General features: G+C 40.7%; 10 protein-coding genes across 10 annotated transcripts; 4 read left to right on the top strand and 6 right to left on the bottom strand.

Moving 5' to 3' along the window:
• Window positions 1-154: 154 nt before the first annotated feature.
• Window positions 155-1700, bottom strand: SS1G_12985 (hypothetical protein; the record flags this gene model as incomplete). Its single annotated transcript, XM_001585843.1, has 3 exons — window positions 155-1253; window positions 1324-1468; window positions 1550-1700. 3 exons carry the CDS (start codon window positions 1698-1700, stop codon window positions 155-157), a joined length of 1395 nt encoding a protein of 464 aa, XP_001585893.1.
• A 4604-nt stretch (window positions 1701-6304) lies between these two features.
• SS1G_12984 (predicted protein) lies at window positions 6305-6896 on the top strand (the record flags this gene model as incomplete). Its single annotated transcript, XM_001585842.1, has 3 exons — window positions 6305-6450; window positions 6681-6714; window positions 6804-6896. The coding sequence occupies 3 exons, from the start codon at window positions 6305-6307 to the stop codon at window positions 6894-6896; spliced, it is 273 nt and encodes a 90-aa protein (XP_001585892.1).
• Window positions 6897-7230: 334 nt separating this feature from the next.
• On the bottom strand, window positions 7231-7922 carry SS1G_12983 (predicted protein; the record flags this gene model as incomplete). The annotated part of the gene is made up of 3 exons (XM_001585841.1): window positions 7231-7319; window positions 7370-7455; window positions 7861-7922. 3 exons carry the CDS (start codon window positions 7920-7922, stop codon window positions 7231-7233), a joined length of 237 nt encoding a protein of 78 aa, XP_001585891.1.
• Window positions 7923-8531: 609 nt separating this feature from the next.
• On the bottom strand, window positions 8532-8956 carry SS1G_12982 (predicted protein; the record flags this gene model as incomplete). The annotated part of the gene is made up of 3 exons (XM_001585840.1): window positions 8532-8598; window positions 8700-8790; window positions 8902-8956. 3 exons carry the CDS (start codon window positions 8954-8956, stop codon window positions 8532-8534), a joined length of 213 nt encoding a protein of 70 aa, XP_001585890.1.
• Window positions 8957-10970: 2014 nt separating this feature from the next.
• SS1G_12981 (predicted protein) lies at window positions 10971-12607 on the bottom strand (the record flags this gene model as incomplete). Its single annotated transcript, XM_001585839.1, has 4 exons — window positions 10971-11260; window positions 11551-11669; window positions 11745-11983; window positions 12560-12607. The coding sequence occupies 4 exons, from the start codon at window positions 12605-12607 to the stop codon at window positions 10971-10973; spliced, it is 696 nt and encodes a 231-aa protein (XP_001585889.1).
• Window positions 12608-13920: 1313 nt separating this feature from the next.
• On the top strand, window positions 13921-15367 carry SS1G_12980 (predicted protein; the record flags this gene model as incomplete). Its single annotated transcript, XM_001585838.1, has 4 exons — window positions 13921-13983; window positions 14419-14479; window positions 15006-15046; window positions 15350-15367. The coding sequence occupies 4 exons, from the start codon at window positions 13921-13923 to the stop codon at window positions 15365-15367; spliced, it is 183 nt and encodes a 60-aa protein (XP_001585888.1).
• Window positions 15368-16941: 1574 nt separating this feature from the next.
• On the top strand, window positions 16942-17428 carry SS1G_12979 (predicted protein; the record flags this gene model as incomplete). Its single annotated transcript, XM_001585837.1, has 2 exons — window positions 16942-16972; window positions 17280-17428. The coding sequence occupies 2 exons, from the start codon at window positions 16942-16944 to the stop codon at window positions 17426-17428; spliced, it is 180 nt and encodes a 59-aa protein (XP_001585887.1).
• Window positions 17429-19344: 1916 nt separating this feature from the next.
• SS1G_12978 (hypothetical protein) lies at window positions 19345-20768 on the bottom strand (the record flags this gene model as incomplete). The annotated part of the gene is made up of 3 exons (XM_001585836.1): window positions 19345-19727; window positions 19953-20108; window positions 20636-20768. 3 exons carry the CDS (start codon window positions 20766-20768, stop codon window positions 19345-19347), a joined length of 672 nt encoding a protein of 223 aa, XP_001585886.1.
• A 449-nt stretch (window positions 20769-21217) lies between these two features.
• On the top strand, window positions 21218-21382 carry SS1G_12977 (predicted protein; the record flags this gene model as incomplete). Its single annotated transcript, XM_001585835.1, has 1 exon — window positions 21218-21382. One exon carries the CDS (start codon window positions 21218-21220, stop codon window positions 21380-21382), a length of 165 nt encoding a protein of 54 aa, XP_001585885.1.
• A 916-nt stretch (window positions 21383-22298) lies between these two features.
• SS1G_12976 (hypothetical protein) lies at window positions 22299-24044 on the bottom strand (the record flags this gene model as incomplete). Its single annotated transcript, XM_001585834.1, has 2 exons — window positions 22299-23797; window positions 23864-24044. The coding sequence occupies 2 exons, from the start codon at window positions 24042-24044 to the stop codon at window positions 22299-22301; spliced, it is 1680 nt and encodes a 559-aa protein (XP_001585884.1).
• Window positions 24045-24433: the final 389 nt, after the last annotated feature.

The following is a 24433-nucleotide window of genomic DNA, read 5'->3' as shown; positions in this document are numbered from 1 at the left end:
AATATTTGTAGGTAAACTCTGCCTGATTCGCTCGAATATGATATCGAATTACTGGGTAATTATGGTGTTGCCTTTGATCGAGGTGTAGGCTAAACTCTAAATCTCAATCATATAAAGTAAGTCTTATTTACCAATAACAATAACAAGCACTACACTACCTCACAATCCCATCTTTCCCAACATCAACATCAACCTCAACAATCGACTTATTACTCCCCTCCAACTCTCTTTGTCTCTCTCTCTGAAAACTCTCATCCATGTGATCCGCAAAAGCAAAAAGTGTTTGACCCGCTTCTCCCAGATCATTCAAACTTTGTGTATTTCCACTCTTACTCCCATTCTCATTTTCATTTTCCTTCTTGCCAGGCCAATGTTCAGGTATCTGTATTAAACCCTCATGTAGTGCATAACCTGCCACTAGTCCAAAAGCAGCGACTAAACTTCCTGCCGTGGTAATATATGTCCAGATATTACTACCACTACTACTACTCGAGTCCTTTCCCGCTTCACCACTATATCGATGCATACGATTATCTTTTCTCCGCTGTCCTACAACCGGTAACGAATCTGCAAGACTAGTCCAAAAAATACCTCCGACATTTAGGATACCACAAGATTCGGGCGCTTGCCACGGTAAAATTTTGTTCTGTTGTACAGCATTTGCAGAACTTTGGGTAAGCATTGCATCATCCAGCGTAACCACAGCATGCCACATCTCATCTTTCAGCTCTTGCACCCACTTGACCAGAAGCGGAAACTTTCTTCTCATGGTTCTTGAAAGCCATGGTTGTGGTAACTCCGGATATAACATAAGTGATATGAAACCCAAGGCCAAACAATCTAGACTTGAGATTTGGGAGTCTGAAACGAGATATCTTTTCTTTCCTTTTAATTCTTGGATTGATTCGAAGAAATCAGTCGCTAATGCATCAAGTCTGATTTGAGCATTGGTTTCAGGTGATGCAGCAAGTAAACTTGAGACGGTTTGTTTACCCCTCCTAAGAGATTCGGGGATAATACTTGAATCTCTTGATTTATCACCATCTTCGGTATCGATATCCAGAGAAGATAGACCTAGATATTCAGTTCTTTTCTTGGCTTCGGTTCGAAGATGAGGTGGTGTGAGATATGGTAAGGGGAAAGATTGTATGGTGTTGAAAATTGGACGTGTGATTTCGGTATAATTCTGTGAGGAAACATAAAGTGAGAGATCTAGCAATGGTTGTCCATGCATTTGGATAAATGCAGAATACCTAACCGAGCAATCAATAAGTTTCATCACAGCGAATAAGAAACTCTTCATCCGTTTTCCTCATTACTCACGCTGTACAATCGGCCTTTTCTTGCCCTCGTAAACTGGCATCCATATCCCATTTCCCAGATGAATATTCTGTAATAAAATTGATGATATTTCTATACCCTCCCACCCAATCCCCATTCTCCCTATCTCTCAAAGCAGGTAATTCATCTGTAGAATTTATCAATAATTGAACTTTTCCTCATTCAAACATCAAGGATAGTAAAAGGATGCATCTTGTGTGTCACGTACTTGTGGGACTGAGGGTTGGATTGCTACTAGCAACGAGAAACCATTGACCACGTGGGATAACTTGTTGCATATATGCAATGGTAGCTAAGCATTGTGCATCAATAGACGGGAGACCGAATGATGGACCCCAAATATGAAGTTCAAGGACCATGATTGATGATTATGATTTAATGCGAGTTATGCGAGAGTATCGCGGTAGATGGATGTGGTGAGTGTGGTGTGGTGTGGTGTGGTATTGTATGGTGGTATGGTATGGTAGTATGGTGGTATTGTGGTATTGTGGTATTGCGATATTGTGGTATGGGCATGGTGTGGTACAAAATGGTATGATTTGATGATTTGATGGTTTGAGCATGATTCGATGTGTGGGGTAAGAATTTACATTTTAGAATTGAAGTGCGCTAGAACTAAAATAGAACAATAATATATGGGTCGACTGACCACTCACTGACTATTTATTATCGACTATTGGATAATCTTGACTATTAAATTATTATTGTAATTATTATTGTAATTATTATTGTATCGAAATCTGCAAGTGGTCCAAAGTGATTAAATTATGTATCTGTGTGTTGAGGTTTGTTTTTATTTTTATTTATTTATTTCTTATTTCCGTATTTACTACTACTACTCCTTCTAGATACTTACTAGGTTTACTTGCGGTGAAGAGATGCAAGTAATTTTGATATGAATCAAACGGTACATATGCATATGCGCGTATATTGTAAACGGTGAAGAGGAAGAGTAAAGAGTCTAGAATGAAATGGGTATTGGCGTTAAAGTCATCGTTTGTTACCGTTATTGCTGTTGTGGTTGGATTGATTCATCTAGAAAGATATTTATGTGAGGAGATGATAATTTATTTTAATCGATAAGCAATTCATGCATGCGTGCATTCATTCATTCAGTCATTCAATCCACTGTTGCCAAGTCCCCTTTACTGCTCCCTTTCCCGCTTCCCGTGTTCGTGTTCCTGGCGTTCCTGAGTAAATTAATTACCCGTGTGCACGTGATACAATTTATATTTCATCCTTTTCCCCTCATTTCTCTCCTCATTCTCAGCTGCCCGGCGATCACCTAAATCAGAATATCACTATATCACCACATAACAACATCACCACATAACAACATCACCACATATCCAAAATACCTAACCACATATATCACAACACATAACACCACACCCTTCTAATCAAAAACACCTATCGGAATATTATGCTTACCTCCCTCATTACACATACACCAAAAAATAACCCCCAACGCAACACAACATAAATGAATGATATACACCATCTACGTCGCATCCGTCTCGCCGTGTTCCCGTGCCACATTGATACATAGAGAGAGGGGGAGAGAGAAGACATCAATCTAGCCATTTAAATCAAAACCAACTACCTTTACCCACACCACCGGATTTCTGTCATGATCCTATCAGTCATTCTGTAGCCTATCACACTCTATACTCTTTTTGAAAGACCAAGACCAAGAATGATAATGATAATGCTAAGCCTTCTTCCCCTCATTCAATAAACGCCATAGAATCCTTCGTAAGCCCTAGTATGGTTGATATACTACCTACTATATACCCGTAACTATACACTGCGTAGTTTCTCCATATAATTGAGATATTTACTAGGGATGTAGGTAGGTAGATAGTCTTACATCAATTGGATGTTCAACTCAGAATAGTCACTCAGTCATAGCTCTCCATGTACGCATCAGCTGGTTATGTTACACAACAATAAGGTGAGACATAATATAATCATCTACTTTTCTTTCCTCAATTTATCGAATTTCTATACCCACCCACGCACCCGTCTTTATCCGTTTGTTTGTCTGTTTGTCTGTTTGTTAAATTCCCGCTGTTGAGCCTACTTACCATAAAATCATGTCGTAATATGTAATATCAAAAATCAGATCTCACACCAAAAAAAAATAAACAGAAACATCAAATTTCCTCCTACAGCATTTCAATATAATTTCATACTCCACACAACGGGTAAGGTTTAGTAACTTCTAGCTAGCTAGCTAGCTAGCTAGACTCCTCTTATTAGAGTACCCTCCTCTCCCTACAGTACAGCCTACAGAAAGAATATCAAAGATAATCCATCCCTTGCATCATAATTAATCTAACATACTTTCCAAAACATCCCGTTGAAAATCTATTCATCCATCTATCTATCCATACCTACACATAATACATACATACATGTAAATGTAAATGTAAATGTAAATCCATCCGAGCATTACCCAAAATCGAAGAAGGGGGCGCGAATAAAAGATCGTCGAGGAATTATTGAATTAGAGATTCGAGTCAATGGGTGGGTGGGCAGCACCAACCACTCATCATACATCATCATCATTATTGTAGATCGTTCGATTTCATCCTTATGAGACAAGACGGATGGATGGATGGATGTGATGGAGTCGATGATGTAGGTACGGTTGATGGATGTTCTAGGAGTAAATGCTTAATTAAGTAGGGTAGGGTTTTTGTATGGATGGATGTATAGAAACTATGGGTGTATGGGAGGGGTCACTCAGTCAGGTCAAGGGGTTGTTATTCACTCACCGACTACCAGGGCTTTTTTCCCTCTTTCTTTCTTTCTTGAATCAATATTAACTTTTGGAGAATTTTCTTTATTCCCTTGCTATAGGTATTATACAGAGTATGTATGTATGTATGTACCAGGTACATATCAACAGATGCACAATTTTGAGCCTGCCTGTCTCTATCTGCCGTCCGTCTATCTATCTGCCCCTGCTTGCCGACTTGCCTTTGTCTGCTCGATATCATGTATGTATGGATGGATGGATATCGATGTAGTTTGTCATAATCTGCTGTTCAACACGCAGGCAGGCAGGATAAATCACCCCAAGCCAGCCAGCTAACCCCGCCCCCAACCACCGATACACATACAGTACATACAGTACACACAACGGGAAGATATTCATGATCAGCCATCCAATACTCCGTATGATTTTACCTTCCTTCCATACCTAGGTACATACCTCACTAAATGAAAATCATTCCAGTAAAATGCTTCTAGAATACCTAGGTCATGTTGATCAAAATTACAGATGCAATCTCCTCGTCATCATCTTTCTTCTTTGGATGGATGGATATGCAGGAACTGTCTGAACTGCACGGGATTAACCTACCACCTAGATGATCATTTCATCATGAGCGAGCGACCGAGCGACCGAGCACGCAAGACATGATGACGATGAGTGACAATGATGAACTATTTGATTGATAGTGGTTTGATATATATAATCATCCGTCCATAACCATCCATACATATACAGTAACCGTACAGTACAGTACAGTACCATGCGGACATGGATTTTCAATCAATCAATCAATCCATCCAATAGCTCATACATAGCTACACTAGGTACTGGATATCGTCATCATGGGAAATTTTTGATAATAGTGAATAGATAAAACTTTACTATTTATTTATTTATTTATTATTATTATTATTATTATTATTATTATTATTATCATCTATTTGGAGAGGGGATCAGAGACGTCAGATGAGCGTTTTCCTTTCTTTCTTTCCCGGCCGGTCTGTCTCTCTGTTTGTATGTGTGCTTTCTAGGTTCTCATGATTATCACTGATCATGAATGATTATCACTGACTGACTGACTGATTGATCACTCGCACATCACATCAATACCTAGGTACAGTAGTCGAATATCATATCATATCATATCGTTTCATTTTCCGGATGTTATCTCCGTAGGTATTTACATTCTTACTTCCTAGCATCCATACTTACTTACTTACTTACTAGGTACATACATATCATTACCTCATAACCATACAACCTTACAACCTCATCAACCTTCCGAACTACCCATAATGTTAGCTAGGTTAAAAGGAAAATATTCACATGGAAAAAATCCTAATCCTAATCCTAATTCCCCTGTCCCGCTATCTCCGACTGACCACTCAAGGTATCGAAAAATATAATCGCGAATCAGTGATATCTCTATACGAGTATGTATGTATCATATGTATTATATGAAATGTATAAAATGTATAAAATGTATAAAATGTATTATGAACGACCGAGATGTTTTTCATTTTTATTTTTATTTATGCGTGGTTTTGTATTTATGGGGTGCTTTTTGTTGTGGTGATTTGTGGATAGGTATTAGGTATGTATGTATGAGTTTGACTTCAAGTATCAATCTCTGATTGAAATATCCTCAACCAAACAATAATGAGTCGAATTATCTACTAAAAAAGCATCATAGGAATAATCGCAATCATACTAGATATTCACAATCACAATCACAATAAAAATCACAAGCAAAGAAGACACTCAGGTACGGTAGATTAAAGTATGATATATTCTTTCTTTCTCTCATCATCAAATCTCATCATAGCAAGCTAATAAAGCTTCCCCCTCACATAACAACCATTACCCCCCACCCAAAAAAATACAAATCGCAATCTTTCCCATTCCATAGGGTGGTGATGCTACCAAATCCTTAAAACTCCCCAGGTCCGTCCCATGTAGAGAGAGGTAACCCGTTCATCATATCCCATCCTATCCCATTCCAATCATCCCGATCAGATAGATATCCTTTCCCGGGGAGAAAAAACGCCAAATATTGTTATTGATAGATATTGATACATGCATAAGAAAAATATTAGAACACCATATGTATGTATGAATGAAAAAAAAACGAATGAAACCGATCGCCGCGGTAACATTGAGTATTGTATTGGTACAAGAAAAATGTTGGAACTCTCAAATCATCAAAGAAAAGAGATGATGAGTATGAGTAAAAGAGGGTATCGAGATAAACGTGCAAGCAAGTCAAAGGTCGAGCCTGCTCGAATCTCCGCTATGGTGCGAGAAGAGAATGAATGTTGTCGTCGTAGGTAGTTGTGAATGCGTGAGTATTGTAAATAATGTATGTATGTGTAGGTATGCGTAACTCGCTGCGCCGTTCGGAAAATCCTATCGGTATTGGTCCGACCCGTTCGTCATGGAACCATATACTCGGGATGTGATGCAAGTTCTTGGAAATATGCAAGAAGCTTTAGAAGCGCCGAAGAGAATAGCTGGTGGAGGGGTAGTAAATTGCCCAGTTCGACTGGTTACCATTTAGGCTTTTAGCGTGCCGAAGAAACGAAGGTTCAATGGTATGTTTTCGTAAGGCGTAAGTATGGTGAGGGCGGGTATGGAATGATTGATATGCAATGTATGTGTGTATGCATGTAACATTTAATAGTGCAATCTTGCAATTGGAACTCTCAAACGCGGGCCCGGCGGCTCGCTCACTGTGGAGGTCATTTCATCCGACTTGTGGTTCGCTTTGTGGTGAGTGAGCAAGTAAAGTCCGTGTCCCCTTAAACTTCAGTAGATGTCTTTCCTTGTCGAAAGACTGAAGTTTACTTGGATGGAAGGGGAGGGAGAGGACGGTTGGGTGGTGGTCCTGGGCAAGGAGGAAGGTTTGTTGGGCGATGTTGAGCAGGCATGTTGATGGAGGTAGGATGAACTGATTGTTGTGGTTGTGTGGAGAGAAGATGCTTCAGATGATGATTGAAGTTGATGATGATGATCGTCTCGAGGTGGGAGGAGGAGGATAGTTATATATCTGGAGTAGTGGCGATTGGATGTAGGATGATTAATGTTTATTCCAATATAAGAAGATGCTTCTATGGTAGATAGATGTAACTTGAGACTGGTGGTAGCGCTGGATGGAAGTTATTGTGATACTGATTAACTGCAAGTTGGGGTCCTGGATCTTTATGTGTTTTCGCACACAACAATCAGACCAGACCAGGTTCAACCTACCTGGGGAAATTTGTCCATACTGTATTGCCTTGCTCAATGACTTTGGATCAGCATCGGAAGGTTTGGACCTGACCTGGTCAAAGTTACTGCCAGGGCGTTACAAGCATCCCACGCTATCGTGTTTCATTTTGGGCTGCACTTGCGTAGGTGCCAGGTACAATGGTCTCAAAGTCGTCTTGGACGATTAATTGTGGAGAATCATTTTTTTTTCTTGATGCATGCCAGGATGTGAATAAGATGTTTCTAAGAAAGGGAAAGCTTGGTATGTAGAATAATTTTAGTTTGAAGCCTTGTACAAGCCATGTACAAGCCATGGAATTGTTGATGCATTGAACAGGGGGGAGCTTCAGCTTGTTGGCTTTATTTTATTATCATCTATCTCGGCAAGATGCATTTAGTTCATTAACATCTGGTCTAGGGGGGTTTTTTATCAGAATCACATCTCAAGACTAAAAGTTTGTGAAGGTGTAGAACCCGAGAAAAAATTTAACTTTCGGTGCTTGGTGACTTCTGGTATAGGTAGCTCCTGTGACTTGAAGGAAAATTCTAACATTGATAAGAAAAAGAGAGTGATTTCTAAGGTTCATTTACATACACTGCACACTACCGAGTCGTGGCTGGCGAGTTGTATACGATTGATGTTTACGTGGTCGTATCTATTTACTCCGGACCTGAGTATATCTCCTTCTATGAAAGCATAAGTATTTATTTTAGATGATCTATGATCAAGGGAGATGGAGTAGTCATTTTATTTGATTACTTCATTAATACTATTTTGGTAACAGAGCAGGCGGTTACAGGGGTAAACTACGAGTGAACTACCCACTGCCGAAAATAGTTTGGTTCAAATGGCAGAAAAGAAAGCGCGGAATCATTTCCTCGATATTTATTATTATTTCTATCTATTTATCTATCTAATCCACAATTCTAGGAAGTGATCAGGCTGAGGATTTTTGAATGAGGGGCGGCTTGAAATTTGGACTAAAATGGGGAATTTGATATCGAGTGTTGAGCATTGAGCAATACATCTAATAAAATACCTCTCTGATGATTCGGGTAAATGAGGAATGAATGATGGAAAGGAAAGGATCACATCATCGAAAAGTTTAGCCGGGGATTTTGTTTGTATTTTCGCCATCATTTGTTGTTCATTTCTTGATTGTCAATCAACACCGAATTCATTAATAGTTCCCACGAGTTTTGCTGGGTTGGGATCGGCATAGTGCTGACTGTATTCCATAAAGTTGTAGGCAACACCCAATGAAAAAGTATCTCCAGGTTCTCAGCCTACTAAAACTAAGCAATCACCCAGCCTTGTAAGTTCGTGTACCTTTTTCCGTGCTGACGCTTGATACCATTAGTACGTAGGACGCTACGCCTCAGCTTGTATCTTTCCAAGCAAGTTCCAAGGCTTTTCAAGGCTGCTACGGATTATCAGTCACGAAATTCATCATATGATCACCCACCACTCATCCCTCCCTCATCCCTCATCACTCAATATCAACCGCAATAGCCAATGACCAATTTCATACCTGGTTCTTTTGGTAGTCTGTAGGTCAAGCCATGCCATGCTATGCCATGGCCCATGATGATATCAAATGTGGGGTGTTGGAGTGTTTCCGTTCCTGGTGAGATCGCATGCCGACGCAAAATTGGCTATAGCCCTTGTTTCCCCTCGCACTTCCTCCCGTATCTTTACCCGATCTCACTGCACCATATCGTACTATACCATACTATACTATATACTAACTAAAACTCTTGATTGTAAGCGTCATTCGTACTTTGATCAATCATGAGCCTCTGTAGGTACCAACATCGAGGTACGTGGTTGAAACGGGAAACTTCAACGGTTCAAGGTCGTAGTTTAGTTCGCTGTCCGCGTCCCAAACAAACACACGAACGACGCATCTCAATTAGCTTAATTTGCGTTTTGGCCCCCTTTTCTCGAACCGCTGTCTTCGATGATCGATCATGAATATAGTACACGATATCTAAATTCAGATAGTAATGCATGCATACCCGCAAAGATTTATCATTTGTTAAACAAAATGCTTAAACCCTAGGAAATGATTGGTTGATAGTTAATACCATCCATACATTTTCATGATTTTCAATCAAAAAGCTATGTGCATGCATCAATCCAACCTCATTCCAACAACAGTACCGCGCAGCAAATTCTAAATATGCATCATGGCTATTTACCTCGAAATATCTAAGCATGCATGCACAAGTAGATCTGGCTAAATACTGCTGCGCGTACATTTCGTATTCCGACATTTATCCATGCTCAAAACGTGGAATTGATAGATTTTCTTTTGCCCTTCCCGTCCACAATCTCATCACCCGTTCTCGGGAGGCTTGTGGTACCTGAGTATGAATGCAGAGAGCATGTTGGTCGAACGATGAGTTAGATGTTAATTGTTTCTCCAGCCCATGATTCCGAATACTCCCGCAACGACTGAGATGCGTGACCGAGTTCATCTCATTGTGGTTTGGAAACCATCATGCAAAAGTGGCTGAGCAATAACCAAGGACTCCGACATTTCGGGATACGAAAGACATAGGGCTTGATTTTCAATAGTTATGATCAGGGAATGGTCTAAGCTGTTGCTGGCTGGCTACGTATTCCAACTCCAACCTTCGAGTTCGTTTCTTGATAAGAAAAATACGAACCCAAGATATCTATCTAGTATCTAGCATCTAATTTCTCGTAATCAACTTTTTCATGTGAAAATTTCATAATTGATATCCCATCTCCATAGGGCCCATAAACTTAAAATGCCAAGTCTAGGATCGCAAGTCACCTGGACAAATAGAGAGTGGATTGGCAAAAGAAACTTACGATCTTATTTTTTCTCGCTAGAAAGTAGAAAAGTAGACAACCCCCTGACACAAGGCTGAGGCGAGTCACATAAAAATCAATGTAACCCCAGCCCCTGCGTTTGTCGCGCAAATTGAAAAGAATATCCCCTTGCACACTCACCCCATAGTTCAAAACTACCTGCGAGTACCGAAGCGGCAGAAACGGATGTTGTCTCCTCCGATCTTGCGCTCCTCTGACTCTTGACTCCTCTCCCAGCATCAAGGTCGCAAGTGGAGATGAAGTTTTGAGGTTATTGAAATCATATATCTGCTAATCCTTTTCGATATTCCTACCAGATGGCTTGCCTAAAAGAGGTCTTGCCCGTTTCTTAATGAGGATACTCCCGTTCTCAATGGGGATAGTCTTGCAGAGCTTGCGGAGATAAAATGAGGATCGCTTTTTTTCTTTTATGCTCAATGCTCAGTGCCCACCAGCGTTTGTCGCGCAAATTGAGGATTTTCTCTTTGCTTGCATCGTTCCCATGGCACCTGTCACTATCTGAGCTCTCGGACATTAATTTCGCGATTTTGACGGCTTTTTCGAAAAGAGGAGATCATTCTCCTCCCTTTCATCTCAACAAAATTTCTCGATAACCGAAAATGAGCCCTGGAGTACAACAAGGGTTCATTTTATTTCGACTTGTTCGCATCATTTTTATAGAACGGGTCGGTATATTCGGGTAATGAATGTCTTCAAATGGGGTTTATCTTTACCCATTTGGGGGGGCAAGTATCAAAATCATTCAGCAATGATACCTCCATGATCAGACCTGTGCCTGTCGATACGAAGAATTTTCTTTCCAACTTCGAAAATCTCCCGTGAGATGTTCCGATGCGGAGAATAGAGTTTCAAAATCAGTACATCGTGATGCAACAGCGGAGCGCTGTCGACAAGCTTTTTTTTCATTTCCCTATCCACTGGCGCCCAATGAGGAAGAGGATGGAATCCCTTCACCGCTATACCGCTATGTTTAATGATGGTGATATCTATATGTCCAACATTTCCCCAAGGAAACGTCACTACATGGCCTGTCTTGTTCCAGCGCTAGATTTGGCCCTAGGAGAATATTTTTTTCAATAGATCTCTTCAAGGCGGTGAGTTTGATATCATTTCATGATTATTATTCATGCCAAGCTTCAATACCTCCAAATATAGTTCATGAATGGTTCGTCCACTATTGAATAACCTCCGTGATGTCGACGAAGAGGTCAAAAATCGTTAAGCTTGCATACATTTTTTTTTTCTTGCTCTCGGACTTTTCATGTCCACTTGCTATCAAGCTTTTTCGACTTCGGCCGCTACGCTTTAGCATATTGACGTCGTTGGCATCCCATGGAAAATTCGAGATGGAGAGGAGAGGGTGTGTTGTCGATCGGGTTACCACCAGTCTGAATTTCCAATCTTTCAGCTTGGACCGGAATATGCCAATCCCAAGATCTTGGATTCAATAGCTTAACGTTTTGATAACGCACTGTCCTTCATGTGCCTATCCACGGCGCTTCTGCATGATACTTGTCCTCATCATGTAACTTTAAGTTTGATGAAAGCTTGCTATGGGAATTCAGTATAAACCGAAGATAAAATCGGGAAAGTCCGTCTCCTCGTGGCCGAAACTTCAAAACAAATCTTAAGCTTCGGCGCCAACAAATCTGCCATCTGAACTTCTTCCCGAAGTTCGCTCTATTGAACCCCTGAACCCCTTTTGCACTATTTTCACAAATTGAAGAAGCATAAGCACAGGCACAAGCATACTTTGTATAAGATTCTATCTTCAACATTCAAGTTCCAAGATCCAGGATCAAGAATCTTCACAAGAAAAATAATCTTCACAAAACATTCCATTTCGGCCACTCCGTACTGATCATCCCCACATATCAAGCACTTCAAACCTACATGCCATGACTACAAAACAGCGAATCACGAAACAACCTCGCAAAATGTATCCAATCACCATTCCTCTCAGATGAATTAGCGGATCAACCCATTGAAAAATTCTAGAAAATTGTAGATATCTGAAAATCAGGGTCATGATCCACTTTCTCATCATGTCTTGTACCTGCGTATGGCCCTGGCACGCATACATGGAAAATCAATCATAATCAGGGCAATTGCAGTCACGTCACTCTTCCCTGATCCATACCTTACCTTACCTCCGCATGCAAGTAAGTGTACTGGTACTCCGTAACAAATTTCTCAATCTCGCACACCATCATCCCGTCGGCACATTAGCGAACACAACAGACAACATACAGTACAGTAATTTAAGATGATGCGATATTCGTCAAAGCCAAAACGTGACCGTGACCTCTTCGTGGTGAAGTATGTACCGCGTCAAACTCATCTGAAACCCCATTCCGGAAATTTCCAGGAGACATGAGGTGAATTTCAAACGCACGGGAAAATGTATGAGCTGTGTCACTACAGTAAGTACTACATACATTATGTGAGTGCGAAATGAAGGGTGATAAGCGAATGCTCTAAACTGTCATGCATAAGCAACAGCACCCACAATTATTGGGCACAAAAAAGCAAACACAACCGCGAACTCGTTTCATGTTTCGCACGAGCTCAATTAACTTCAGATCTCGTTTATTTTCCTTTCTTCCTTATCATTGGTCGAGATATCATTTACCAATAACGGTCGGTGTGAGGTAACAGTAGCGAAATAAAGGAGTTTCTTCGCATGTACATACCGTATCAAAAAAATACGTGCAGTCACGGGTGGCAAACGAACTAATAACTCCCTTTTTACTGAGGGGCAGATGAGGGAGATCCATATGATCCACTCTTGAAGAGAAGCATGGATGAATGATAAGACCAATCAATTCAATGAGCGAACGCCGAATAATGGTAAAATTTCACATGGTGGAGCTGGAGAATGTTGTTATCATGTATGTAATTTTATATCATCATTTTCATTTCCACCTACTTGACCGCCTTACAAGAGTCCACTCACTCACTGGTGGTCCCGCTGCACATAAGGAACGAAAAAGTACTCAGCCACTCAAATGTTGAAATGATCTCCACATGGATTTTATCATAAATTACATTTTTGCCTTTTACTCCGTGCAGTTAAACGGTACTTCTGAGGTTCATAGATACGAACGCAGGTCCCTGATTGATGTTTTGCATACTTGATTTTTTTACTTTTTTTCAAACTTCCTTGACGCCTTCAGAATATGTGGTGCATGGTGGAGTTCTCAACAAAAATCCTTCCAAATTTCTTCTAGAAGGTTTTTGCTCCTTTGACGGGACTGTGTGCAGGGAATATCGAGATCAAGGAATATTACTTTGTATGGATTTCTATGAAAGCTTACTTATTACAACTTTGAACTTACAAGTTACATCCATCCAAGATTCCAAACCATGCTATACTTTTACCCTCAAAAACTCGTCTCCGCCGGATTTTTGTTTATAGTAAGGCGAGGGTTCAGGGCTGAGGGATTAACTTTCGGCTTTTGATCGACGCCGAAAATTATCGGTATTCAAAATCATGGGAAACTCGGAAAAGGCGTAATCAAGGATCTGGGGTTCTCAGGAAGTTTCCGAATGTTCACAGATATGCAAGTTCTTTTTTCTTTTTCTTTCCAACTTCCTTTTTCGTTTTCGGGGCTTGAGGTTTTGAATGATGGCGTTGAAACTCCTAATTTGCCACTGAAGATCTGGGAATTCGGCTTACGAATCGCTGATGTGGTTGAGACGTATGCCTGTGGTTATAGGCGTAGGCAACACGCAACGCAACGCAACACGGGTAAGATAGTGAGCGGTAGCCCGTAGGCCTCAGATATGGCCCGTCGGACTTTGAATCCATCTAAAGGAACAAAATCGATCCTTCCAAACAACTAGTCACAGCTTAGAAAGTTCTAAAAAAAAGATTAAAAAATAACTCACCTCCTAGTTCCCTCTGCCAAGCTCACCCACCGCTCCTCCCGATAAACTCCTACACCGCACCGTCAGCTGCCAGACACCTCAGACTTTGGGAAATTACAAACTCCGTACGTTAGCTATGCAAGGTACGTTCCAGTCATTAGAAAAATGGTACGATGGATCCGCGACTAGAAGAATGAAGGAACAATCTGTCAACTTCTTCCACGTGGAAAACTAGGATACTGCTTGTCCCATTCTCCTTTCTCCAAACTTAACGACACGTCGCTTAGTTTCTCAAATTCTAAAACTAATTTTCTAGAAACTCGCTGAGGATTCTTGGGAAGGGATATCCCTTGAGTTAGAAAAGGGATGCGAAGGCGGTGAGTTCGTGATTTGGTTTTGACTTCTATGAGACAGGGAAATGAAGTTTTCAATACTGAGTATATCCAAGGCGTCCTCAAACGAAAACCACATAAGATTATTTAAATCGCAAGTGCATACGGAGATATTTTTACATTGGCGGAATTCGGTTCTATTTTCAGTAGTTCTGAAAAGAAAAAACCAATCACAACTAATTCTTCCCTCTCTCTCTCTTTTTCTTGGTCTTGCCAATATCAAAAAACTAGCATACATACCCGCATCCAAGTTTTACGAACGGATATCACGGACGACGGGTTCCTCACATGTCATGTCATTGTCATTCTATATTACATGTATGATGTAAAGAATTTAAAAGAAATGTTTGATTTCTCATCAAACAAATCAATCGATCTTCAATTAAAATTTTTCTGCTTCGGAGAATACTTCATACACTTCATATACATGAAGAAAAATACGTAACCTCAATATTCACATGAAGAAGAGTGAGTCATTTGTAAATTGTTACTAATTTAGGCTCGCATACAGAAAGGAGTTTATACTCCGTTCGCAACTTCGTTCGTAACTTCGTATGTAAATAAAAGTCGTCATTTCAAGGTTTTTGTTTTCTTTTTCGAGTTTCTATCTGAGGTTGAGGATTCCTAATCATATCTTTCGGACTTTCCTATCATCAAATATTCCGAAAAAAAGACTAAAAGACTTTGAGTTTCGGAGTTTCTTGTCAATTGGAGTCGATGGATTTTTTTTTGTTTTTTATTTATTTATTACTTTTCTTGAATTAAAATAAAAAATACATATCAATTATCAACTACCCCATCTCTCAAAACCCACAGTCAGAAATCTAAAAATTGCGAGTTCCTTCTAAGCGCCAGGAAGAAAACCTCCCCTAGTATTTTACCCCGTCTTATCTAGTAGTCTTACATCTTACCCGCCCAGTAAAGATAAAATAAGCGCCTGTCGTGACGCCGTCTTATTTTTATTTTTATATTTATCTTTGTATTTATTTATATTTATTTCAATGCACCTGGTATGTATGCGAAACTTCTTCCTCGGTAATAGAATGTCTCACGTATCTGTTGTTTATACTGTAGTATGCAAATAAACTTATAGTGGTAGTATTCATATGGGATGTGTATCCGAAGTAAAATTCACAAGAAGGCTGAAATAAAATAGATAACAATAGACTTTGAGTAAGTAAAGCTTATGAATATGATCATACGATGTGAGGATTTAAGAATGTATATTTAAGTCACGTGGTATCAGTCTAGCAGTTAGGAGGGGATACTCCTTGTTTCTTCTTTTCTTCTTCTTTTGGGTGATTGAAAGATTCTCTCCCCCCTTCCCTCGCTTCCCCTCGTTTCTTCTTTGCGTGAGAAACAAGTACTTCTTTTCAGAATATACTTTTCCTTGTTAAATTATACACTCATTTCATACTTATACTCAATACCATGATTCACCATCCTATACCTCGTCATCACCACATTACCATAGCTCATTACCATAACTCATATTCATATTCATATTCATATTCATATTCATATCCCGCTCTCCTTTCCCCCTTCTCATTCAAATCTCAACAAAATATCAAAATATCAAAGTTTCTTCTTTCTCATATCCTTATATCCTGAATATACAGCTACATACACAAACACCACATATAAACAAAACACACCCAATAGAAAACTAAAAACAATCGAAATCTATAATTTTCACAAATGAGAAAGTAAATAGGATAGGATATAATTTCAAAGGGTAGAGAGAAAGGGAATAGAATTCCAGATTTGAGTATACGTATCGTTTTGTATAATAAAAAAACATTAATTAATATCGAATACTTGAAGTACTAAAAGTATGTCCTGATATATCACCTCGAAGATCTAAATATTCATCACCCGTTAATATATTTCATTAACATTACAATCCAAAACATCATATAATTCCCACTTTTTTCCAGTCTCCTCATCAGGTAATCAGTATCCTCTTCTTTCATCACCTAGCACATAAGTTTATAATGTTAATCTCCTAATCCATTCTATTTTATATTTACCATCATCACATCACACCGCACCTCATCCAACCCCTAATTAACATTACATCCCACCCACCACAATGACTCACTAACAAAATCCAGCTATCCACCAGCACCAGCACCAACACCACCAACCCCCTAAGCTCACCCCTCAAAACCCCTCCACACCAATTATACCAAGATACCCTAACCCCTCATTGATAAATATACTCACAATCCCTTCCCAAGAAATCTTTCTGTGCCAATAGATAAATAAATAGTCCGTCTAAACTTCTACAAACCTATCCTATCCTGTCTTATCATACCAAAAGTATTGAATATTAAAAGGAGTAGCACATCCAAGGCTAAATCACTTCAAGGACAGAGTACAACTTTATCAAGGGCGTATTACTTAATTAGATACCGAGGACTTCGGTGAGCGAGGCTGAGATATCGATGAAGCTACTGGAGGCGGTCAAGGGTTCTAGTGAGGAATATAGATGCATATAGTAACTAATCATAATGTATCTGCACATTCACATAATCTATATTCCGCCTTTTCAAGCCCTAGTAGAATGAAGTGGTTTTGCCTAATGAGGCAAGATAGATAAAATTAAATGGCAATCGATACTTTTCCCCCTTGGAATAAATGAAGAAGGCACGGTCTAGCAATCAGCAATAGCGACGACGATGACGGTGACAAAGTTTCAAAAAACCAAGGAATATTCAACGACACAAAGACTCTAGCACGAGCTCGCACGGCCATAAACGATAAAAACTAACAATTTCATCAGGAATCAGATTGACACTAAAGAAAGATCTCGCTAAATTCAAAGAACTTCTCGATATCATCAATCCACATCGCCGATGTTTTGGTGCTAGTATATCAATAAAACGTTTCCACCTCGCCGAGCATAAATACACAGTACGGATCTCCACTTGAACCCCGCCGTCTGTGACACAGTCGAGAGTCCAAGCAATGTATTGGGAACAGCTGTATCCAAGAATAACTCGAGCTATGGGTATAGCTTCAAAGAACAATAGGCACCATCTAGATTGATAAAGTCCGAGCATTGATACACGTACAATATATGCGAACCAATTACCTTGGACAGAAGGTATGGTCGTGTGTGATGCGGAAAATCCCCAGTGGCAAGTTCGAAAGAGCTAACTCATGGGGTAATTTTCATTGGACATGGAAAAAAGTTAGCAGAGCCCAGGCATCTATTACATTATCGGCCGATATAAAAACCTCGGTTCATGAACATTGGGGAAGTATAAATCCATTTATACTTTTTCCAAAAATCCTTGGTGCGTTTCACTATCATTTGGCGTGGCCTAAAAGTTAACCTCAGAGGCTCAATTACGCTTCGGGGAGGAAGCCAACGGCCGAGACCGTCTCTAGAAAGCAAACGTCATTCCAGGCGACCATTAAGGAGTAGCACGGCCGATGATTTTCAGTATATTCCTTTAATAGGATTTTCAACTTTGACGCCATGATCCTTCCAGAGAGTACAACAAAATATTCGGGGAGATAAGACTTTTGCCATCTTACTGTAGAAAAGGTTGATATGTAAACTAGTACAAAAAGCCCGTCCTTTCACATAAGTGGCTTTACTGAGGCACCAATAAAAAGTTCAATTTAAACCCGACTATACTTTCGTACCTATCGAAAATAACGGCTCGTAAATTCAAATTATTTGTCCTGTCCGCGCACGTTCCAATGACGTACGTGTAGTCTGAGAGGAAGACGGAAGGGCGGACGGGAAGGAAGTGGACACCAAGGCTTGGACCACATGGAGTAAACGCAGGAACAAAGTGAGCACGATTCCACATGCTATGAAACTCGATGCTATAAAAGAAAGTTTGAAGCTTCAAGCAGCTGCCGACTTGGAGTTGGCACGGCATTTCGAAGGACATTAAAGGGCAAAAGTCCGATGCCTGTAAGTCAACAACTTTGGGTATCAATGTATCCATGGGCTAGTGTTTAAGTCTTGCTTAGCAATCGATATTCACGCTGTAACTTGGCACATGTATTGGGCTGAGCAAAGAAATTGGGATTGGCCCTTCTTGGAAATGCTGGATAGTGATTATTGTCGCTAAATAGTATTATGATATTCCGGCAAACTGTGCCATCGAGATCGAAATATTGAACGATGCTGATTCTCTGTGGTATTCTAATTCACTCCTTGCACGTAGACTTCTTTGCGCACACAGGAGTTCATGGCCGACGGCTAGCCGAAAAAAAGCTTAAGCTTGAGCTTGATATGGTACAAGTTGGACTGTGTGGGTGCCACACGGATTCAAGCCGATTGTGGAAGAAGACGGGAGCCTGCATTGATAGTTAGGATATGGTAGCCTAACGAGTTTCTCTTGCAAAGCACACTTAGTACCCCACGAGCTTTGCAAATGACATGGTGAAAATATGCGCCGCGACCATACCAGATGCTGACGAAGTGATAAAATAGAGTTTATATTCGAAGCAGAGACCTTGAGTTCAGGGGTTTGATAATGAATTCTCTTGGCACTTCTCGTCAACTTTTCCCCAATTTAGGCCACAACTCCGAAGTGGACAGATGGATATTTAGAGTTTCTGTGCTCTTCTAATCAGGCAGGTTATTTCAGGAAAGAAAAGTTTAATGGGACGTCCATTAAATGGACTCCATCATCCTCAACAAAGCTTCTTGTTGTTGTTGTGTAGGTTTCGCTAAAGCAGTATGGGGTTTGTGACATGTCCCAAACCAGCAGCTCGGTAGCTCCCTCTGATGTGGCTTGCAAACCCAATTCTTAAGGGTAGATGCCTGAAGCTATTAAAAAATGTATATCCATACAATCAAATATACTTTCGGACTCTTGAAGTTAAACATCTTCTAGCTGTGGGGGTATCTGCGTAGACGTGATCCAATCCTCCAACATTGCTTGACCTCCATTCGCGGGGGAAGCTTTGCCCTTCTTATCCTTCCTCTTGACTACCAGGCATAGCACTCGACCATTCACTGAGAAACCATCGTACGATGTGTCCATTGCCATTTTCTTCTTGTCATCCTCATCCCCAGATGTACCTCCATCTTTTCGACGTTTGGATAGAGGACTGAAATTGGAGTCTGTGGATTCTCGTGCATCTCTCGATCGTTTTGCTCCGTGAGGCCCTTCATCTTCACTGATGAACAAATCGGAGTCATCTGCTGCTTCAGGTATGTCTTGCAAGGAAATAGATTCTTCACTTTCCTCTCGCACAATAGCTGGACCATCAGCTACTTCGATTGGCGCATCATTCGCATTGCCGGTAAGTTTGTCAGAATTAGACTGCAGAGCTTTTTTGTTTGTGTCTCGAAAGTGTTTTTGTTTAAACAGAATAGAATGCCGCGTGCTAGTCTCCGTCAGGAATATGGATACCTCGAAGTCCTCTGCGACTAATTGTTAATGGCTGTTGTGCTATAGAAAGCATCCCCAATTGTTTCACTAACCATCGGTGACAACATCTTTCACGCTCTTCTTCTTTCCCTTCGACTTACTCCTTTCCTGCTCTTCGCGCAACTTTGGTAAAACCAGGGGACGAACCTTTTCGATGATTCGGGGCAAGATTGGATTTCTTGAATTTAGGAGCCAACTTTCTGCCAAAACTGGATTATCAACATAAATGCGGCATTCAAGCACCGAGAATTTGCTAATACGTAGATATCTACGGATTGGGGCCATGAAATATGAATTCGTGTGTTGTCTTGTCACTCTTGTGTTGTGAATGTTGTGTTGATGAGGAACTTTCATTCAGTAAGGCTCAAAGTTCGTAATTAGGCTTCAGCCTCGCTGTAGTTTAGCCGACCGAGGATAAAACGGTGCTCAAGATTACTTAACCGTAAGCCTATTCCCCCTAAGGAATTCCCCTACCATCGCTACGAACATTTTAAGTGAAGATATATAGAACATTCATTTGTTTGCATGCTTCAAGGCCGTGACCGTAATAGTTGGATGTTACACTAATTTTCAAGTCTATGAACATAAGAGAGAGAGATCTCCGACTTTGATAATGACTCTAGGTCTATATATCTCAGACCTGAAGTGAGGTATGAGATTCTCCCTGTAATTATTCCCTAGGCACGATGGTGTTTGCAGCTGGAGAAGTAGCATCTCTCTATTCACAAGAACTCACTACCTTTTGCGGTGGGGAACGGTGCTTCGCCCTGCAAGCCTGTTCGTCTTCCTACAAGCAAATTTCGTCTCTTCAAAGTCCAAGTGTTGTAAATTTGATGCGCTCTTTCCAGGAAGTTTAGGACTGTAGACATGGGAAGCTTTCCTTTTGGGAATCGTCTGGTCTGCATCAAGTGTACTTTGGACTACTACAGAGAATTCTTCACTGTTTGTAGTGGCGCACAGGACGTTCGGGTAGAGCTTCTTCAAGTGATAAGGTTTAGTTTGCAATAGAAGCACACTGATTTTTGGAAATCTGTCGACCAAAGTCAAGTGTCGTCTATATCTATATGTGTGGATGTTCTGAGAACACCTGCTATACCACTTTGTCAGAGTATGCGAGTACTGATAGCAGTGCCACCAAGTTATTTGAAGTTACCTGAAGTTCGCTTGCTTGTACAATGATGGATAATTGGTGGGGGGGGGGGGAGGGTGCATTTCTCTTGAGGAGGGTTGTTTGGTCTGGTTGACTCGGTGGTGATTACTCACGGAGCGTTCCAACTTATTCGTGGCGATTCAGAGAGTCATCATCAAACCATATACGATGACTGATCTGAATGTACCAAATGGAAAAGCAGCTTCCAAAAACTGTGAAGCCGATGATGATTATTGCGGTTTATTACTACAACATCACAGAGGCATGACAGTCCGAGTTATGCAGGGCCATAAAAGAAGAGAATTAGTCGATGGTTCTCAAAATGCAGTTTGATGAGATGGACGAGATGGCCGTCTTAAGTTGTAGAGATGCGTCTTGAAACGAGGTATTAAAGCCTCGCGATTCCATCAAAGCAACCTGAAAATCTCAAGTCCCGTCTTAGCTCCGAAGCAAGGAGATCGATCATTCTACATGGCTATATCTTGTTTTCTTCCTATCATCGGTAGAAAAATCAACGCAAATCTATTTTGTATCATTTTGTATCAATTGAGCAAGTCCCATTAACTCAGATTTAGCACTTTATTGTCAACCATGCATGATATTGAGATGTCTTTAGGCGTAGGACCTGATGCGAGTGATGCGATGAAGGTCCTCCATAGCGATGTTCGAAGGATAGGCCGGTGGTGAGTCCTCTAGAATATTACGTTTACGGGTAGTGCTTCTAGGTGACTAGCTACTGTAGCAGGGGAGGTTGGTTGGAGTGGCGATGGTGATGTGATGAGTGGGAAGCGTAATGTATAATTACATAGTGGTTCTTTTTCTTTGATTATATAAATACATATAGTAATAGTAGTAATATATATTGTTTGCGTCTGGAGACCTCCCTATGGATATAAAGACGTGCTAAGCTAAGGATTTTTACATATACATAGATACATACATACGACTCAAGTATTTTTGCTGTCATTGGATAGCCTTTATTTGAGATGACAGAGAAGGGAACACAGCAGCAGGTAGGCAACCTTCCAGTCTCTCAGTAGGATAAAATTAATATTCAGAATGTCAATGCTATAGCCCTATGTCTTGATATCATCAAATATTGTGAACTCCTTAGTGCCTATACTTCACCCATCCAATAGCCAACCTATCTACGCACACAGTCTAAAGAATGTGTACCCCAAAAACACCCGACCTAGCACAAAATAATTGATATCCAATCACCCATTAAAAGCTCCAATTACCCCTCGAATCAAAACACCGTAACACCACTAACAGTTCCATTCTTCAATACTTCAAATACCAATCCCGGAAATCCAAACAGCGTGGTATTACCCAGGCCCTTCTCGTCATCCTTTCCTGCATTTCGTTTCTCACCTACACTATCTTCCCAACCACCGAGCAGTTCACAACTACTACCTGGACTATCCCCCCAATCACGATTCAGTACCATACCGCGTTGCCTTTGCTTTGCTTCTTCTACGTTGGTGTAAATGCTTTTCCATTCGTTATAAAGACTACTTTCGACTGATGCAAAAGGGGTTTCGGAGTTTATGGCCATTATTTTAGATTTTGGTTTTGGGGATAAATATTCGATCTCCCAGCGACAGCGGCGATGGCGATTGAAGGGATATGAGCCTGGAACGTTACCATGTAATATCACTTTTGTAGCTACTAGACGAGCAGTTGCATCCACAGGAATGATCCGACTGTTTTCCTGTTGAGAACGAGCTTTAGATGGTGGAAGTTGTGACGGTGAAGTTGGAGTAGAGACCAAGACATCAAAACCGTGGTAAAAATAATTGTAGAAGCATTCCCCAGTAACATTTCCTGCTACTTCTCCTTCACCACTATCATCATCAGAATCATCCGTCGCAGTGTGAGCTGAAGATTGGTCGGTATCGGTAGAATCATCTCGTAGATCGGTTGGAGCTGGACGCCTACCAGTGCTACTCGCGGTTCGAGCCTTATGGATTGACATCTTTTGATCGTTCTTTCGATATATAGCATCAGGTGGTCCAAGTTCAGCTACAAGCTCTTGAGGAGTTGTTTCGCCTAGAAGAATCCAAAAAGGGGTGTTGCTAAAACGACGAACGAACTCAAGTTTGCCTCCACCATAAAGTCTAACGAGGCTAATTTCATCTGCAACCTGTTCTCGACCCTTTGTTAATGGTGTGAATGTTTTGAGAGGTTCAAGTGTCTGCGTAAACAAATTATCTCGTGCCTCGGGCCAAGATTCTCCCGAGAATATCGCCATAGAAGAAGCAGGTTGGCTAGCGGATGATGAGAGTAACGAAACGACATCTTTTCCGGGTGACCAAGATGATTTATGAATAGGGAATGAGAAAGCGACTCCGGGATATGATAACACATATAGGCCCATTCCAGTCTCATCTCCAGCTTCGGGCTTGATGTATTCTCCAGGAAACGTAGGCCCAATTAAACTTTTATAAATATGTCGAAAGGTTGGTCCATTAAGATGTCCAGTCCCAGCGTTATTTGGCGAAGCAGTTCCACCAGATCTTAAAACCTCTCGATCATTATATGTAAGTTTGTTCTTCGTAAAATCCAACACTTCTATAAGTCGCAGACGTTGCTGGGGTCCATCAAAGCGGAGACGGATTCCGTTAGAGGGTAGACTGAGGATAACAGGTTCATCAACAGGGGCTGTAGGCTCATAGGTCAAGTCGAGTTTAGGAAATCGTTGTGGTTCGGCTTTTATTCGTGTGATGATTTCGTGAAGCGAAGCTCCTAGGACTGAGGATATACTGTCAGTCTCCGATGTTTAGAAGGGATATATTGCATTTATTAGTATACCTAGAAAGCCCAGAGCTCGTCCAGGATGGACTTGAGCACTGAATAGGGACATATCTGCTACATTTGTATTTGAACTACCAACAAATAATGGTGATGGTACTGGTGCAGGTGTATTGGAGTTATTTGGATATTGCTTGAATAATTGCGAATGAGGAGTAAGACGGTCCCAGAGTGATGCCATGTTAGTGGGGCTCGGGCCTTGAAAGCTCGTGATGCAAAGCTTGAATGGAGTAAGGTTAGAGAGTGGGATTAGTTTTGGTTTCCTGGACAACAGATGTGGTGGGAGAAATGAAATGTTGATTAAAGAAAAGAACACCAACATTCATTTACGGCAAAAACAAATACGACGACATTATATCCCGAGGTCTGTATAGGTAAAATAGTTTCATATTCGAAATTCTACGATCAGCATTAAGCCATCTATATGCTTGCTGCTATTACACGTAAATTGTTGTTCGCGGTTATCTATAACTCGATCAATTGATTCTGTGTATCCAAACAAATAAATAAAACATCAAAATAGCACCCTACAGAAGTTCTTTCCCTCGCGGGGTATAATACATTTTGTTC

The sequence above is a fragment of the Sclerotinia sclerotiorum genome, genomic scaffold (assembly GCF_000146945.2).
Source record: "Sclerotinia sclerotiorum 1980 UF-70 scaffold_23 genomic scaffold, whole genome shotgun sequence".
NCBI lineage: Eukaryota > Fungi > Ascomycota > Leotiomycetes > Helotiales > Sclerotiniaceae > Sclerotinia > Sclerotinia sclerotiorum.
Note: the sequence above shows the minus strand (reverse complement) of the source record. Positions and strands in the feature narration are given on the sequence as shown.